This window comes from Marmota monax, unplaced genomic scaffold (genome assembly GCF_021218885.2).
Source record: "Marmota monax isolate L192 unplaced genomic scaffold, Marmota_monax_Labrador192_F-V1.1 WCK01_AAM20220418_F8-fsc00284, whole genome shotgun sequence".
Classification (NCBI taxonomy): Eukaryota; Metazoa; Chordata; class Mammalia; order Rodentia; family Sciuridae; genus Marmota; species Marmota monax.
Genome location: NW_026694275.1, coordinates 244,522 through 260,611, shown reverse-complemented (window position 1 = coordinate 260,611; position 16,090 = coordinate 244,522). Strand labels below are relative to the sequence as shown.

Here is a 16,090-nt window from a genome sequence, read left to right as displayed (position 1 = left end):
TATGTACTATTTGGACCATATTCAAATTTTCCTAGTTGTCTCAGTGTTCTTTATTGACCTCCCCTCATTCTGGATCCAATCCCAGTTCAAACATTGGATAAATTTTGGGTCTCTTTTTTTTTTTTTTTTTAAATATTTATTTATTTATTTTTCGGTGGACACAACATCTTTGTTTGTATGTGGTGCTGAGGATCGAACCCAGGCCGCACGCATGCCAGGCGAGCGCACTACCACTTGAGCCACATCCCCAGCCCCTTGGGTCTCTTTTTTAATCTAGAACTGTCTTTCCTACCTTTTATGTTTTTTTTTTTTTCTTTTTTGGTTTTTTTTTGGTGTGTGTGTGTGATATTGAAGTTTTAGAAGAGTCTAGAATAATTATCCTATAAAATATTCCATTTCTGGTTTTGTGTGATTGTTCTCTCATTGGTTAGATTCAGATTAAATATTTTTTGGCCTGCCATTTAATTCATACATAAGTGATACTATATACTTCACTGTATCAGAAAACATGTAATGTTAGATTTTCCCACTAGTTTCGTCATCTTGTTAACGTAGTGATTCCCAGATATAGTAACAAAGGTAAATAAATTTTTCCCTTTAGAATTAACATGTGGATGAATATCCTATTCTCGAATCTTACTGGTTTTAGCACCCATTTGATTATCACTGCCTGGCTCAGTTATTTCATTGGAGGTTGCAAATGGGTGATTTTTCTAATTTTGACATCCCTCTACATAGATGGAATTTTTCTATAGTTCTTTCTTGCTGGGTACAGTGGAGCATGCCTGTAATCCCAGTGGCTTGGGAGGCTGAAGCTGGATGATGGCAAGTTCAAAGTCAGCCTCATCAATTTAGTGAGACCCTGTCTCAAAATTAAAAATAAAAAACTAGGTGGTGACATGCCACAGTGGTTAAACGCCCATGGGTTCAATCTCTGGTACTAAAAAGAAAAAATGTGTAGCTGAGTATGGTGGTGCACTCCCATTAATTCCAGCAGCTCTAGAGGCTGAGGCAGGAGGATCACTAGTTCAAAGCCAGCCTCAGCAATGGCAAGGTGCTAAGTAACTCAGTGAGACCTTGTTTCTAATCACAGAATAGGGCTGGGAATGTGGCTCAGTAGTTGAGCGCCCCTGAGTTCAGCCTCCGAGTTCAATCCCTGGTACTAAAAAAAAAAAAGTTTTCTCCTCTCCTTTTAAAATTATTACTAGTATGGATTCTGAATTTCTTAATTTGTAAATTCAATGTATTTTAATTAATATCATTAATTTCAATGCTTAGATAATAGCCTAACTTTCACTCCTTTAAGCCAGATACTGTCATCTCTTTGAAATGACTCTGTAATTTTTTTTGAGAACTTCTTTTGCTTTTTGGCGTAAGGTGTGTTACAGGCCCTCCTTGAATTTTCCTTATCCCACACCTAGAAATGACCATTACTCCAAGGAGCACAGGTTCTGTTATTGGGAAATGGCATTTAGAAAACAAGATCTAGATGTTATATATGCTTATTATCTCTGAGAATGCTTCTAGGCATTTTTAGTGAACAGAACTGGGAAATGTACATGTATTTTAAATCACAACTTCATACTGATACTTTCGATTCAAATTGTACCTATAAATTGAGTCTTCCTCATCCTTTTCTGTTTTTTTAATCACATTTTTTTTAAGTCTTAAAATGACACAATATCATTTATTTTATGTGGTGTTGAGGATTGAACCCAGTACCTCACTCATGCTGGCAAGCACTCTACCACTGAGCTACAGCTCCAGTCCCCTCCTCTGTTTCTTATTTGTGCCTTTTTTCTGATAACCAGTATTAATATATTTATTCATTTGCTCTTATAAGTACAAAATAGTTTCAGAATTACTATATCAATGCCATTACTTACAACAAAGCTATAAAATATTCAAGATGTGTTTTGGAGTTAGTCCTTGAACTGTATCTGCTGAAGTAGTGCAATCAAGGGTATTAACTTTAAAATATATTTTAATTTATTTTTGTGTATAAATTTTAAAATCAGTTTGATATATTTATCTGTATTCAGTTTTAGGTTTTTTTCTTCCATCTTTATTTATTTGTCAGTATCTGTAGTAGGTCATTATGTTTTAAAGCACATTAGAAAAGGAAAATGTGATATCTGGATCCCTTACAAAAAAAGGGAAGAAGGTGGATGGATTTTAATGATTGAGGGAAACCCAAACTAGTTTTTTCTTAATTTTTAAGTTCTTTTTAAAATTTCTTTGTCTTTTCTGTTCTGAATGAGTCAACTTTTCTAGCCCTTAATTCTAGAACAGAACATTAGAATTAGAGGATTCTTTAAATTCCCTTAGCCTAGTTCCCGCATCTTCCAAATAGGGAGCTGGGGTAAGGTTGTGACTTGTTTACTTCTTTACTAATTTGGAGATACTGTGAGGCCTTGCTTTGATCTGAGCCTTAGAAGGTGGATATCCGGCCTTTAGTTTGGCTTTTTCTTCCCCAGGCTCATGCTCAGGTACTTTGGACTTTTTTGTTGTAGTTGCTTTTTTTTTCTGGGAACTAGAAATAGGGTCTGCATGCTATAAAAGTTTTATTGATTGCAGTGCAGATGAGGTTCGCAGAAAATCTCTGGTTCTCAAGTTCCCTAAACAGCAACTTCCTCCCAAGAAGAAACGACGTGTTGGAACCACTGTTCACTGTGACTATTTGAATGTGAGTATCTGCATTGCCTGCTTTTATCAGATGGGTTCTCATTGATTTCCTAGTCTGTGACCTGTCTTTGACAGCTTTAGATTTAGGTTCTCCCTCTGGTCTTTCCCTGAGGATTTTTCATGCTGTTCATTACAAGATTTCTAAACTATATCTACTGAGGAAATGTGGTTTTGTATTTTTGTTTGTTTGTTTTGATAAAGCATTCTGACTTATTGTTTCTCCTTAGAGACCTCATAAGTCCATCCACAGGCGCCGGACAGACCCTATGGTGACACTGTCATCCATCTTGGAGTCTATCATCAATGACATGAGAGATCTTCCAAATGTGAGTTCATTACATTGGATATCTAAAGTAGGAATGACAAGGCCCTTTGTTTTATCTCTGATTTCAGATAGAGGGCAGTAGCATATAGACCTAGGTTCCTGGAACTCCTAATTTTTTATGGTGTAGTTTTTATATATTTTTTAATAGTACATTAAATAGACCTACTTTATTTAGAAAGATTCCTTTAAGAATTGATGGCCAGGGAGATATATAAGATGTGAGAGTCTTCAGGTATTGGTTCTGGCAAGTGTTTTTTGCTCAAGAATGATGTTGGCTGTTGTTTTCACAGACATACCCTTTCCACACGCCAGTTAATGCAAAGGTTGTAAAGGACTACTACAAAATCATCACTCGACCAATGGACCTACAAACACTCCGTGAAAATGTGCGCAAACGCCTCTATCCATCTCGGGAAGAGTTTAGAGAACATTTGGAGCTAATTGTAAAAAATAGTGCAACCTATAATGGTAAGAATCACATGTTTCTTGACTGCCAAGGTCACCATTAAGATCATTGTTATCCCTTATTGGGCCTAAATTCAGACTTGACTGGAACAATTGAAAAAACTACAATGTATTAGTGCATTTGTGGGTATGAAAATCAGGCAATGCATAGTTTCTGTCACTTAATAAAAACATTATTTTTTATTTCCACTGTTTAATCTTTTTATTGTTCATTTTTAAATTCTTTATAGATATACATAACAGTAGAGTGTATTTTGACACATTATACATAAATGAAGTATAACTTATTCTAATTAGGATCCCAATCTAATTAGGATTTTCCCTGATGTTGTATTCACATATGAACATAGGAATGTTATGTCAAATTTATTTTACTGTCTTTCCTATTCCTATCCCTCCTCTCTTCCCTTTCCCATTATTTAATCTTAATATATTCTCTTGAGAATTTGGAGTCTATGTTGAAATGAAACAGTTGTATGGGGAGTGGTGGGAAGATGAAATAGTCCTAGGTAAGTAGTAGAGTGCGGCATTTAGTGGGGATGGAATTTGTGTGAAGTATACATTTGTGACCATATTTGCTGTGTGTGAATCTTTGCCTTGGCCTACAAATTTGTTATAGGGACTGTTATGTGTCCACTTTTACGAAGAAGTTGAAAAGGCAAGGAAGAAGAAATTTGTTTCTAAGACTCAAAAGACAGGAACGATACAGCTTCTGCATATAAAGGATTAATGTTTTCTGGTTTTCAGTTGACTCCTTGAGCACTGATGTGTAGGGTAGAGATTCAGAGTATAGATAGAATATAAATCATGACCCTGCTGCTTACTAATTGAATTACTGTAGATAAGTTATTTAACCTCTCATAGCCTTTCTCATCTGTATGCATGGAACAGTAGTAGTATCTAGATTTTAAAACCTTTTACAAGCCAGCCCAACCTATTTATCTACTCTCATGGCTAATGATCAGCTTCCATATTTACTATGTAGACTCCTATAACACTTAACCATTATATTTCATTAAAAATTCCTTGGGCTGGGGTTGTGGCTCAGGGCAGAGTGCTTGCCTCACACATGTGAGGCACTGGGTTCGATCCTCAGCACCACATAAAACTAAACAAATAAAGATATTGTGTCCATGTATAATTAAAAAAAATACTTTAAAAAAATTCCATGCTGTTTCTTCATATCTTTATAGACTTCTCTCTGATGTGTCTTTTCTTCCCTTGAGTGGTGAATTTCCATTTATATTTAAAATAACTTAGCAGATTACTCAAAAGACTCATTTTTCTGTTCCCCAGCACAATTAAATCAACTTTCCTAGCCTTAGTATATCATAATTATCTATATATATCAGCACTTTGTGACTTCCTGCAGAAAGTATGTTTCTTATTTATATTCTCAGGGCCATGCAGGCATATACAAGGGAAGAATAAATTTGTTAGGTCCAATTGTCATTCAGATTGCAAGGATAATTACTTAAAAGCAAAATTTTTTTTTTTTTTTTTTTTAGTTATAGTTGGACACAATACCTTTATTTTTATCTATGTATTTTTATGTGGTGCTAAGGACCGAACCCAGAGCCTTGCACATACTAGGTGAGTGCCCTGCCACTGAGCCACAACCCCAGCCCCACAAAATCAGTTTTTAAGAGGAATGGAAAGGTAAAAGTTGACTGAGGATATAGAACTTGAGGTGCCTACGGGTCACTGAAGTGAAGATGTTTGTTTAAAAAAATTGGTAATTTCTTGGGCTAAGGATATAGCTCAGTTGGTAGAGTGCTTGCCTCGTATGCACAAGACCCCAGCACCACAAGAAAAAAAATTGATAATTTCTCAGCTGGCTGCAGTAATGTATGCTTCTAATTCCAGCAATTGGGGAGGTTGATGCAGGATCACAAGTTTGGGGTTGGCCTCAGCAAATTAGTGAGACCCTGTATCCAAATAAAAAATTTAAAGGGATTTTAGGATGTAGCTCAGTAGTAGAACATTCCTGGATTCAGTAGTAGAAGTATTCCTGATACTGCGTGCACACACAAAAAATCTCCCAGCCTTATATCCCCCTCTAGTTCACTCTATTTTCTTCCTCATACTGAATGCTGATAATAGTAGAAATACCACCAAGTGCTTTACTTGAATTTTTTCTTTACTTTGTTGTAAGGAAACTTTGAAATGGGTACTGTTTTACTATTTATTTTTCAGATAAACATACAGGCCAGTACCATTTAAATGACTTGACCAAGGTGATCATGTGGCAAAGTACAGATATTTTTTTTTTCAGTGTAGCAATGTTAACCTAGGTGTATCTAATTCCACAGCCTGTACTCTTAATTACCATGATTCATATACTCTTCTCTGCCTTTGTGTGTGTGTGTGTTGGGGGGGAGGATTACTGGGGATTGAGCCCAGGAATACTTTACCACTGATCTACATCTATAGCTCATTATTTTCCCAATTGTCTTCTTTCTTTTCTTTTTTTTCTTTTTTTTTTTTTTTCAGTGCTGGGAATTGAACTCTCGGCCTTGTACATGGTAGGCAAGTGCTCTGCCACTGAGCCATACTCCCAGCCCTTTTTAACTAATTAATTTATTGTTTTGGTACTGGGGATTGAGCTAGGGTATTTTACCACTGAGCTACATCTCCAGTCTTTTTTTATTTTGCACTGGGGTCTCACTAAGTTGCTGAGACTGGCCTTGAACCTAAGATCTACCTGCCTTGGGCTTAGTGGTAAAGCACTTGTGTAGCATTTGTGGGGCACTTGGTTGGATCCTCGGCACCACATAAAAATAAACAAAATAAAGGTATTATGTTCATCTGCAACTAAAAATAAAATCAAAATCTTAAGGAAAAAATAAAAAAAGATCCACCTGCCTCAGTCACCTGACTCACTGGAATATTACTTTTAATTATTTTTATTTATTTATGTAATGGTACCAGGGATTGAATCCAGGGCCACTCAATCATGGAGCTACATCCCCAACCCTTTTTTTATTTTATTTAGAGACAGGGTCTCAATTGCTGAAGGTCTCACTGATTTGCTGAGAGTGAATTTGAACTTGCGACCCTTCTGCCTCAGCTTCAGCCTCATGAGCCACTAGGATTATAGGCAAGCACCACTGCACCCAGTCATTATTGTCTTTAATATGAAATGCTTCATGGATTTATGTGTCATCTTTGCACAGGGACCATGCTAAGCATCTCTGCATTGTTTGAATTTTTAGTATATGTGCTACTGAAGCAAGCCCTAGGGTATTAGGTTCTTAACTAAATATGTTAAAAGGCATTGGAAACTCTTGCCTCTGGCATTTAATGGTTACATCTCTTACTATTCTCTCTGTAGGTCCAAAGCACTCATTGACCCAGATTTCTCAATCCATGCTGGATCTCTGTGATGAAAAACTCAAAGAGGTAAAACAGGCAATGGGACATAAAGGTGGGGAGTAATGGAATTTAGGAAGCAGGGGATTTATCAGGAGAAAGGTATACAAATTAAATAGGAGAAAGAGTGGCAGAGGCTTAGTACATGGGAGCCTTAGAAATTTTATAGGCCAGTCCTTTTTATAGATGGGAAAGCTCAATCCATATGGAAAAAAATGACTTGTTTTGGGCATCATGACTATTAAATAGTAAGATTAAGATCTAGAACATTATTTAACTCCTTAGAAAGAGGGAAGGACATTGACTTCCCTGGGAGTTCCCTGTCACTAAGAGACTGATTAATGTTTTGGCAAGGAGCAATTTTAATTTTTCAAATATAATTTATCTATATACCATCTTACCAAATAAAATTGTGGCACTTTACAAGCTCACAGAAACACAAGTGTGATGATCATGTTACTATTGAAATAGGCAGTTCACCAAAGGATGGATAATTAAATGGTCAATAAACATGAGAAAATTTTTAACTTGATTGATCATTGGGGAGATGTATATTTAAGCCACAGTTAAGTACTACTAGTACCCATTAGAAAGGCTAAAATTAAAAAACAAAACTATGTTGAGGTGGATATGGAACAGTGGGAACACAAGAGTTTTTTAACATACAGAGTCTGAAATGAATTTATTGGGTTAAGTTCTCTTATATAAAATTATTAATCAGTAGTGACTAATCAATGTTCAGTGTGTTTAGTAATATATTGTTCTGCATTAAAAAAAAATACCCAGCATGATGAATAAAGCCTTATTTACTAAAGGTGTTTTTGTTGTGGGAGCCAAGCTGTTGATGTGCAAGGATGTATACTTTTTAGTGTTCAAGAATGTAGAATATCTAAGGAAGTTGTTGAAACATCCTTTTTGACCCTTGTATTCTGGAGTATCTCTCTATACTTTTCACCTAGAACCAAATGATATTTCAGAGTTCAACTTGTTTGGGGCAAGGGTCATAAAAAAGCTTGCTGAAACTTAAATTATCCTTAATTTTTTTTGAGAGAGAGAGAAAGAATTTTATTATTTATTTTTTAGTTTTCAGTGGACACAACATCTTTATTTGTATGTGGTGCTGAGGATCGAACCCAGGCTTGCACACGTGCCAGGCGAGCGCTCTACAGCTTAAGCCACATCCCCAGCCCAATCCTTAATTTTTATATGGGGATTGCACCACAGGGAAACATCTGGGAAACTTTTATAAAGATACTCCTCATCTTTATATTTATATCTGGAAAACTTTTATCTTGGCTTGGTTTTGTTTTATTTCAGAAAGAAGATAAATTGGCTCGTTTAGAGAAAGCTATCAATCCCTTGCTTGATGATGATGATCAAGTGGCATTTTCCTTCATTCTAGACAACATTGTCACCCAAAAAATGATGGCAGTTCCAGACGTAAGTGGTTTCTGCTAAATATTGTGAGGGGAAAGGAAAAAAAGTATAGCATATGTATGTGTATATTATATTCTTAACAATTGTGTATGTCAGGTTATAGAAACTCGTACATAATTTTAAATGTCAACATTTTTACTGTGTGAGTACTCCATCATTAAAATCAAAATGGCCAAAGCCAGGAGCAGTGGCATACACCTATAATCCCAGCAATTTGGGAGGCTGAGGCAGGAGGATCAAAAGTTTGAGGCCAGCCTCAGCAACTTAGTAAGGGCCTAAACAACTAAGCAAGACCCTGTCTCAAAATAAAAACTAAAAAGGGCTGTAGGTATGACTCAGTTGTTTAGTGCCCCTGAGTTCAAGCCCTACTAACTCCCCCACCAAAACAAAAAGAGATCCTCTTGTTTTATAATTCAGTATTTGTGTGCTCCTGAATAGTGCTATAGAGAAAGGATGCCAGCTAATAGATGGCTGTTGATTTAGAGGTGATTTTATATGAACACTGTGATAATAACTGTGTTTGTTGTCTTTTGGGTGTGGGGGGTGGGGTTTGCCAGTTTCAACTTTTTGGCAGGGCTATCATCAAATCTATTTTATTGATTCTATGAACCACTTTGTTGTAATGACCCTTCCCAGAAATTCTGAACCGAGTTTTCTCATGCATTGTAGGCATATGTTCGAAGTGTGTACTGCTATAAAATTTCTGGATGAGACTTAGAAAATTTATTATTTTTTCATGTGTGTAGTACTAGGAATTGAACCTTAAGAATAAGGAATTTTAACTGTTAATGATCAGGGCATAGGAACTCTTATTAAAGGGACCCCTGAACTCCTTAAATAATACACAAAAGTTTATATGAACATGAGTTTTTCTGGGGAAAAGGTCTATAGATTGCATCAGGAATATTTGTGACCCAACAAAAGATGAGAATCTCTGGTGTAAAGAATGGTTTCCAGTGCTGGGGTTGTGGCTCAGAGGTAGAGTACTTGCCTGGCATGTGTGAGGCACTGGGTTCGATTCTCAGCACCACATATAAATAAGGTCTGTCGACAATTAAAATATATATTTTTTAAAAAGAGAAGAAATGAGTTAAAAAAAAAAAAAAAAAGAGTGGTTTCCAGCTAAGCATGGTGGCACACACTTAAAATCTCTGTAATATGACTTGAGAAATTGAGGCCAGGGGGATTGCAAGTAAGAGGCCAGCCTGTTCAGTTTAGTGAGATTCTGTCTCAAAATAAATTTTGAAAAGGGTCTAGGATGGGCTGGGGTTGTGGCTCAGTGGTAGAGTACTTGCCTAGCACATGTGAGGCCCTGGGTTCAATTCTCAGCACCACATAAAATAAATAAAAGGTATTGTATCCAACCACAACTAAAAAATAAAATATAAAAAATATTTTTTAAAAAGTCTAGGATGTACCTTAGTGGTAGATTGCCATGGGTTCAATCCCCAGTACTGTAAAAAATTTAAAACAAAAAAAAAAAACATTTAATTTCCTGTGCTTGCCTTCTTTTTTACTAGTCCTGGCCATTTCATCACCCAGTTAATAAGAAGTTTGTTCCAGATTATTACAAAGTGATTGTCAATCCAATGGATTTAGAGACTATACGTAAGGTGAGTGACTTGGTCTGAAATGCTTTTTTTTGTAATTGATATCGTTTTATATTTGAATCTAAGTTTCTGATTCTTTATGTCATAGAATATCTCCAAGCACAAGTACCAGAGTCGGGAGAGCTTTCTAGATGATGTAAACCTTATTCTGGCCAACAGTGTTAAGTACAATGGTGGGTATTTCTCTTTTTTTCTCTCTTTCCATCGACCTGTCCATCCTCCATCCATCTAACGTTAGTTAGCTTTATTAAAGTGTATGCAGCAGCCTTGAGAAGTGGTAGTCAGCTGAATCAGTCAAGTGGTTTAGTCTGCTTTTTTTTTTTTAAACAGGCACACATGTTAGTGAGTGTTCTGTAAAGTTTGCTATTAAACTTTTAATGATAAAAAAGTAGTCGATGCTTACTTTTGAAATTCTGTAAAGCATAGAAAAATGAGGTGCGAATAAAAATCAAATGGATATTACTTTGGGCTTTGAGTCATCACTGCATTTCCATAAGATATGAAAACTTACCTATGCCCGAGGCCCTTAGATGGAGCTTAGGGGGATGTGTGACTTTAGAACATGGTAAGCTTCCTTGATGCATGGAGTTATATTCAGTACATGAACTAATTGAATAATACATGCTAGGCTCTGTGCTCGCTACTTAATCTCCTGATAGTAAAGATGTTCACTGTTCTCAAATAATTCACAATTCAGTTTGATAGAGTTAAAATGCAGCTTGATAAGGGACATAACAGAAGGATGTATAAAGTGCACTAGAGGACAGTAAGGTAAGGAGTATCTTAACCTAAGGGTTAAGGAGGGCTTCATAAACAAGTTTATGAAGTTCATTTCTGAGTAACTCACTTTTTAAGCAAACATTGAATTGAGTACCTTATATATGCTGGCATAATAGATATTCCAAGTACAAAATCAAATTAGATATCGTTCCTTCCCCAAAATTGGTTATAGCTTAGTTGGGGAAACAGAAAAGAAAAAAAAAATTATTAATACTTATGTTAGAAGCATGTACAGCGTATCACAGGACAGACTAAATGAGAGTAAGATGTAGAGGAAGCTTTCTGGGAGAGAGTTTTTCATGAGCTGGGATCAATACAGTTTGGTAGACAAAGCATGTGAAGGAGAAAATGTTCTAGGTAGTGAGAAGAGCAGTATGTAAAGACAACAGACCCGAAATTGCATAATAGGTTTAAGAAACAAGTTGTGAATGCAATTAAATGTCCATGTTAGTTGGGTATTGTGGTGCATGTCTGTAATCTTCAGCAATTTGGGAGGCTGAGGCAGAAGGATCCATCACAAATTTGAGGCCAGCCGTGGCAATTTAGCAAGACCCCGCCTCAAAATGAAAAAAAGAAAAAAGGGCTAGGGATATTACCTGGTGGTAGAGCACCCCTGGGTTCAGACCCTAGTACCACAAAAAAAAAAAATAATAATACATTTTGGTAACTGACTAATGAGTTATGTGTTTAGAAAGAGAGGCTGGAGTTGAATCAGAAGGCATTGTGCATCATACTCAATAATTTTACTTTATCCTAAATGGGACAACAACAAAGCAGGGAAACAATAATCCCACAAATTTTTTAAAGAAAAATAGAAGAGGGGGATAAGGGCTTTGAGAGACTTTTTTTTTTTTTTTTTTTTTAACATTCTGAGGTCTCAACTAAGAATCCACATGATAATTTGATTTTCCCCTATAATAACAGTTTTATTTATGGTGGCTCTAAGTTTGACAAATAGAAGGGACAGAGAATTGGAGGGAGAAAAGGGAGGAGATCAAGGAAATGGCATATTCTGGATAGAGATCAGAATATTCAATACCATGGAAGAATAAAAGAACAGGACAAGTTCAGGGAATTATACTTGACTATATCATGTATGTTTCATTAAAGGAAGTAGTAGATGAGCCTTCCATTTTCATTCCTTTTGGGTTGAGTTGAAAGAATCTGCTTTCTCCCTTGTACTCTTCTTATTGGAAATTAGAGAGTAAAAATGCCTCTTGTCAGGTCAGTTACCTCTCTGTTATTATTTCTGGAAAACACCTAAAGCTAATTATCTAAAAACCTGGTGATGGAAGTGTTGGTGGGTTTACAGATGTCTTAACAAAAAGACTGAATAAAGCAAGTGATGAGCAAAAATTACAGAAAGTCTAGTTGACTTGGTGATGCCTGACTTAAGACAGAAGGGATAAAGCAATAAGAAAAAACCAGAAGATGCTAATAGTAGAAGCAGCAGAGGGCAGATGGATGAGTCACAGAAGACAAAAATAATAGCTAGTCAATATGAATAAACATTCCATTGCACAAGTAATCAAAAATGCAAATTGAAATTAAGAGATACCATTTTTCTTTTCACCTATTGGATAAGTTCAATATTTAATGAAAGTATTCAATGCTGGTAAGGCTGGTGCTCTCACATATTGGTGTTGGAAGTATAGAATTGTGAGACATTTGGAAAGCTATCTGGTAGTTGAGGGACTTAAAAATAGTTAAGCCAACAGACTTTATAGTCATGTAAACATACATGGGTAAAAGGTAAAGAAATAAAGATCATGCTAAGCATTCATGTGCTCTTGGTGGAAAATAATACAAATGCTTTAGTGGACCATACTGAACAAGCTCAATATTTAATGAAAGGACTCAATGTTGGTAAGGCTGATGCTCTCACATTATTGGTGTGGTCGTATAAAATGATAAGACATTTGGAAAGCTGTTTGGTAGCTGAGAGACTTAAAAATTGTTAAGCCAACAGACTTTATAGTCAGGTAAACATGTATGGATATAAAAATTAAGATGATGCTAAGCAATCATGTACTCAATGGAAAATAAATTAATACAAACTTTAGTGACCTATAAATGATCCTTCAAAACCTAAATGGTTAATATAAAGGAATGATTATAGTGTCATCTATTTAATTAAAAGCTCTTTTTTGAAATAACCGAAAAATGCTCACAATGTTAAATAAGAAAAGCAGAACATAAGGCTGCTTATTTCAGTCAAACTGTTTTTGTTTTTTTAAAGATGTATATACATAGAAAAAAAGGTTGGGGGAAACACACTAAAGTAATAATAGTGGTTATTTCTGAGGTAAAGGGTTAGGACTGCTTTTTATTTTATCCTTTATATGTTTTCTCCTGGTATTGGAGTCAGGAAACTTTTCCTAGAGGAAGTAACTACTGAGCTGAATACTGAAGGATGATGATTATGATCGTTCATTATTGAGCAACTACCATGTTAATCAGATAGTCAAGTGGAGAAGGATAGGGGTAGAAGTTCCAGAGAGAGACAACATAGATGCAAAAGTAGATGGGAGTGCAAATAGTTAAGTTTAGCTAGAGTGCAGAGTGGGAGATAACTAGGTTTTGTAGTTGAGGTATGATTTTAAAGGTAGACAAGGGCCAAATCATGAAAGGCCTATTACATCACATTAAGTCATTAGGAGAGGGGGACATACCAAGTGTTTATTAAGGTAATTCTGGAAGCTATCCAAAGAATGAATTGGAGGTGGATGAGATATGGAGACCAATAAAGAAACTATTGACGACAGTCCAAGTTAAAAATACTAAGGTCCTGAACTAAGGTAAGTAGCATTAAGAATGAAAAGATGGAGACAGATTGTGGAGATAGAAATTGATACCTTCATAACTAGACCAGATGCAAGGCTGTGATAAGAAAGCATATTGGAGTTGAATCTTTCAGAGATGAAGCAGTTTTCAGTAAAGACAACATTCTGGATATAGCCTAGGATATGTTTGGCTAGAGTGGAGGTACAAACCATTTTGCCCTGAAAATCTGCAGGTTTTTTTCTTTCTCCCAGTACTGGGGATCAAATCCAGGGATTCTCACATGCTAGTCATGGATTGTACCACTGTGCTACATATCCAGCCCCTATGTTTAGTATTTAGTTTTTGAGATTGGCGAGTCTCACTGTTTTCCAAGGTTGGTCTCAAACTCCTGGGCTCCAGCGATTCTTCTGCCTCAGCTTCCTGAGTGTCTGGGATTACAGGTACCCATCATCATGCCTGGTTCTTATTTTGATTTCCATTCAGATCCTTCACATAAATATTACATAGAAGCATATTTCTATAGTAATTTATTGACTTCACTAGTCACATATTTAGATCATATATATAGCCAGAATGCTTCATACTAAAATTAGGGGTATTAGGTAAAAAATAAAAGGTAAGTAACTATCCTTTTAACAGTAACTAAAAGGATGCAGTACTTACATGAGTATGCAGCCTTGTACTTGGCAACAACAGACTGTATGCTGTAGAATTCAAGCCCTTATGCTTTCTACCTACCACATAGGTACTAGATCAATATCAGAACCTCTGTTCATGTTCAGATAGGATTTAGAAAGAACATTAATTATGTTAAGCCCCAAATGTTAAGTTGGTAGACTTACTTTCAGTAGTCCCAAAAGGTATACAGTATTCTGTTTTGGTTAAAGGAAAGATCTATTCAGATAAATCCCTTCTTAAAAACACCATATTTTTTCCTTTTTTGCCAGATTCATCAAAGCCATAAGAAACAGTTGGTAGAGGCCTCACTATTTAATATTTGGTTAAATTGGAAATGAGCTACATGGTCTACCAATAGGTGATGCTAAGCTAGTAATGGTGAGATCCCTTTTCTCAAAGATTCCATGGCAAAGTTCTCTTCCAGTGTGCTTATTCTTTTGTTTTATCACACAGAGGATTGAATCCAGGGTCTTAGGCATGCTAAGCAAGAGTTCTACCTCTTGAGTTACATCCCCAGCCCTTTTCCAGTGCTCTTAAAACTAAAAATCAAGTTCAGTTTAGAAGTCCTCTATTGGGCTGGGGATATAGCTCAGTTGGTAGAGTGGTTGCCTAGCATGCACAGTGCACTGGGTTCAATCCCCATCACCACACACATAAGAAAAGAAATCCTCTATCTTCAGGATGGACTCTCAGGGCATGTGCCATAAAACCTGAGAGCTGGATACTTCAGAATGCTCAGTTGGACCACCATGATCTAGATATAAAATAAATTTGCCAAAAAGGAAACTTTTCCTTAAGAGGTTTTTTCTCTTGGTGTGTGGGGGACAAGTATTGGGGATTGAACCCATGGGTGTTCCACTAAGCCATATCCCAAGTCCCCCCCCCCCCTTTTTTAAAGATTTGTTTTAATTGTCAATGGACCATTTATATGTGGTGCTGAGAATCAAACCCAGTGCCTCACACATGCTAGGCAAGTGCTCTACCTTGGAGCCACAACCTCAGCCCCCAAGCCCTTTTTAATATTTGATTTTGAGACAGGGTATTGCTAAGTTGCCAAGGCTGGCCTCAAGCTTCAAATCCTGCCTCAGCCTCCAAGTCACAGATTAGTTGTGAGCCAGTGTGCCCAGCAGAGAGGGTTTTCCCTCCAACACTTTTGAAAATTCCAAACATTCTGTGAACTCTGATGGTTGTTAAGTTTATAGAATCCTTTGCCTGGCTTTGTGAGGTCTTGTTCTGCACATGTCCACCTTAGCATTCAGCCAAAGATTAAAGGGAACCTCTATAATATTGGGGTTCATTTTGACATAATCATATGTGACATGAAATATAATTTGTTCCACTTCAGTCCCTAGTACTTCCTTACCCTTTTTCCCTTTGCTGGTCTTCTAATTATTTAACTTTTTAAAAATTGGTGCTTTATAGTTATACATAAAGATGACCTTCACTGTGGTATATTCATAAACATATGTAGTATAATTTGGTCAATTATATAGTTCCTTCCTTTTCCCATCTTTCCTGCCTCCTCTATATCCCCTTTCTTTAATCCATTGGTCTCCCTTCCATTTTCATGGGATTCCTCTCCATGCCACACCTGTTTTATTTTGCTCTAGCTTATTGCTTTTGAGAGCATTCAACCCTTGATTTTGAGGATATCTTATTTCACTTAGAATGATGTTCTCCAGTTCCATCCATTTACAAGTAAATGCCATAATCTCATTCCTCTTTTTGGCTGAGTCAAACTCTATTGTTTATATATGCCACATTTTCTTTATCCATTCTTTGACAGACACCTGGGCTGGTTCCATAACTTGGCTATTGTAAATTGTGTCACTATAAACATTGATGTGCTAGTATCACTAGAATATGCTGATTTTTAATTCTTTTGGAGAAATACCAAATAGTGGGATAGCTGGGTCATGCCATTCCATTCTTAGTCTTTTGAGGAATCTCCATA

The 16,090-nt window shown here is 36.3% G+C and overlaps 1 protein-coding gene and 1 non-coding gene across 7 annotated transcripts in view; one reads left to right on the top strand and one right to left on the bottom strand.

The window, feature by feature from the left end:
* Taf1 (TATA-box binding protein associated factor 1) overlaps window positions 1–16,090 on the top strand; it is an 82,287-nt gene that overhangs the window by 32,590 nt on the left and 33,607 nt on the right. For all 6 annotated transcript variants that reach the window (XM_058586278.1, XM_046467040.2, XM_046467043.2 and 3 more), the window contains exons 26-32: window positions 2,578–2,686; window positions 2,913–3,011; window positions 3,301–3,478; window positions 6,810–6,877; window positions 8,165–8,287; window positions 9,805–9,897; window positions 9,983–10,067. In XM_058586278.1, the coding sequence (XP_058442261.1) occupies window positions 2,578–2,686; window positions 2,913–3,011; window positions 3,301–3,478; window positions 6,810–6,877; window positions 8,165–8,287; window positions 9,805–9,897; window positions 9,983–10,067 (755 nt within the window). The remainder of the gene's footprint in view (window positions 1–2,577; window positions 2,687–2,912; window positions 3,012–3,300; window positions 3,479–6,809; window positions 6,878–8,164; window positions 8,288–9,804; window positions 9,898–9,982; window positions 10,068–16,090) is intronic.
* Window positions 6,607–6,710, bottom strand: LOC124108625 (U6 spliceosomal RNA). Its single transcript, XR_006856734.1, has one exon. It is a non-coding gene; the product is annotated as a U6 spliceosomal RNA (small nuclear RNA).